The sequence below is a fragment of the Monopterus albus genome, unplaced genomic scaffold (genome assembly GCF_001952655.1).
Source record: "Monopterus albus unplaced genomic scaffold, M_albus_1.0 scaffold346.1, whole genome shotgun sequence".
Classification (NCBI taxonomy): Eukaryota; Metazoa; Chordata; class Actinopteri; order Synbranchiformes; family Synbranchidae; genus Monopterus; species Monopterus albus.
In genome coordinates, this window is record NW_018128226.1 from 357,998 (window position 1) to 360,302 (window position 2,305).

A 2,305-nucleotide genomic window follows, 5' to 3' on the forward strand; every position below is an offset into this window, starting at 1 on the left:
TCTGTTTCCTTCCTATACACATAATCTTTCTTTATTGAACGCACACTGAGGGCCTCTGTACCGGAGCCCAGTTCCATGTGGGTTTAACATACTGGGCCAGTAAAGCTGATTCTGATTGCAGAGATTTTCCCATCAAACAGTTACGTGATCATGTCTGAAAATTATTTGCAAAGCAGATTTTAATATCTATAAAACTATGTGCTGTGCCATTCACAGATGAAGTGCCCAGGAGGAAACAAACCACCACTACTGAGGCCATCATGTACATACCAGGTATGCCTCTGGTGTGCAGTCTGTTTGAGGAAATGTGTTTCATTTTTCATTTTTTGTTTATGGTGAGCTGGTTAGATGGATCTGTGAATGCAAAGGATGATTTGTGGATTAGTCTATAATGTTGTGCCCCAAACACAGATTAGTTAAATGACACTACAGAATTAATCCAACTCATTATAAAAATGATTCAGCACTAATACACAACCCACCTTGTTAAGTCTGTAAAAAAAACTAAGACTGTTTTTATGTAACTCCTAAATATTGTATTACATCGCCGACTAGTGGGAAACAAGTTCAATGTCCTCTTAAGCCCCTTTTCCAGCGCCTGGTACCGGCTCAACTCGACTAGACCTATTTGTGTCTCCATCAGTCGAACATTGGGGAAAGGACTTGGTACCTGGTACTAGTTTCACCTCCATCGAGGTTCCAAGCGAGCAGAGGCGATACCAAACACTGATGTGTAAACACTACAGACCAGTGGCCGGTCAGAGAAATCACGTCATCAACATGTGAGACGTCCTGGAACAAAGAAAGCGCCATTTTTAAGAGTAGCATTATTTAACGCTAAGCCCTACTTTACTGTACTGATTCCAAACAGCCACATATCAAGAATCAAGAACAGCATATCTTCGATGTCCTCCACTGTTACTGTGTTGGTCGCTGACGACATCATGGCAGTGTAATGCGTCATCGCTATGACAACCATCTACACTGAGAGGGGACCGTCTGCAGTGGAAAACCAAGCACCCAAGACCAAAAGCGAGTCGAGTCGGTACCAGGAGGTGGAAAAGCGCCTTTACTGTTTTCTGTTGCTTTTTTAAATGTGTGACCTGGAGGAGTCGCTGTGTAAACACAAGACTCACCCTCCAGCTGTAAACATCTGTCTGCTTCTGTTTCAGAGGAAACCACCACCGTCCCATACGTAGGTCCCTGGTATGAAGAATATGATTATGCTGACTGTACGTTCACCATTAGCACAGCTTCCTGCTGCATTTGCTGTAAACTGAACTTCACATATGAAGCAGGTGTCCATCACTGACCAGAGCCGGTTTCTGCTTCCTCCACAGTGGCTGCCAAGAAACAAGAAGAAGAAGAGGAGAGAGCTCGGAAGGAAAAGGCAGAAAAAGGTCCTTATTTAAATGTTCTGGAAACTTGTCAGGAAGTTTAAGCTGAAAGGAAAAGTCTGGTGATATTTTTATGGTTGTCAACACATGCCATGAAAACACCAACCCTGTGTGTGTCGCAGCCTGATGCTTCTCCTCCCTGTGAGCCACAGAGCTCCACTGTGTCCTGACACTATAAACCATCAGTGAACACACACGCTGGAGTTTATTCCGACTGGGTCCCACACACACCATCCTGCTGCCACAAGCACTCACTAGAGGCCAAATGTGGATTCATCCACCACTGAAAATAGTCCCTGACAAAGGCACAGTTTCCTCCTGTTTGCTTGATCAAAACTACAGTAGGCAGCTGGTTTAGGAAATTACTGAGACTTTTTATAGTGAAACTATAGATGTGTGAGGTGTTTTTAAAGATTTTTATTTTATGCAGGTAAGATCAAATTCTAGCTGAAACTCTGCTGTCAGGCGTCAACAGATTCAACGTAGCTTCAAAAATTAGAAGAAAACCGCCATTAGTGAAACATTGTTTTTCTTGAACAATGTTCAACCTGCTAATGACTTCAATGTGATTCCAAACACCGCAGGTAGATTTTCAAGGAATCATATTATGAGGCTCACAATATCATGGGAGTATTGCTCTTAGGTGGAACGTCATTATGAGGACACTGAGCTGCCGTGCAGAGGTTTGCTGTCTAGTTATCAATGAGAATGATAAGACAGGAAGAGGAGGAAGAGGAGGGAGGAGGAGTTTGTGACGGCTGCTCTGCTCTGTGTCTATCTCTGGGTTGTTGTATACAGCTCAGAGACCAGCTGGGCGATGTTGTGATGATATGAAGAGGCAGGTTACAGAGAACAAGATAACTGAGCCTGTGAGCCTTATGCAACATTTTAGTCATGGTGATGTCAGT

General features: G+C 43.5%; 1 protein-coding gene across 1 annotated transcript in view; it reads left to right on the top strand.

Moving 5' to 3' along the window:
- The first annotated feature begins 221 nt into the window (after window positions 1-221).
- Window positions 222-2,305, top strand: part of aebp1a (AE binding protein 1a) — a 17,778-nt gene continuing 15,694 nt past the window's right edge. Inside the window, exons 1-3 of the mRNA XM_020625110.1 lie at window positions 222-273; window positions 1,173-1,232; window positions 1,341-1,427. Coding sequence (XP_020480766.1) covers window positions 261-273; window positions 1,173-1,232; window positions 1,341-1,427 — 160 coding nt within the window. The 5' untranslated portion in view covers window positions 222-260. The remainder of the gene's footprint in view (window positions 274-1,172; window positions 1,233-1,340; window positions 1,428-2,305) is intronic.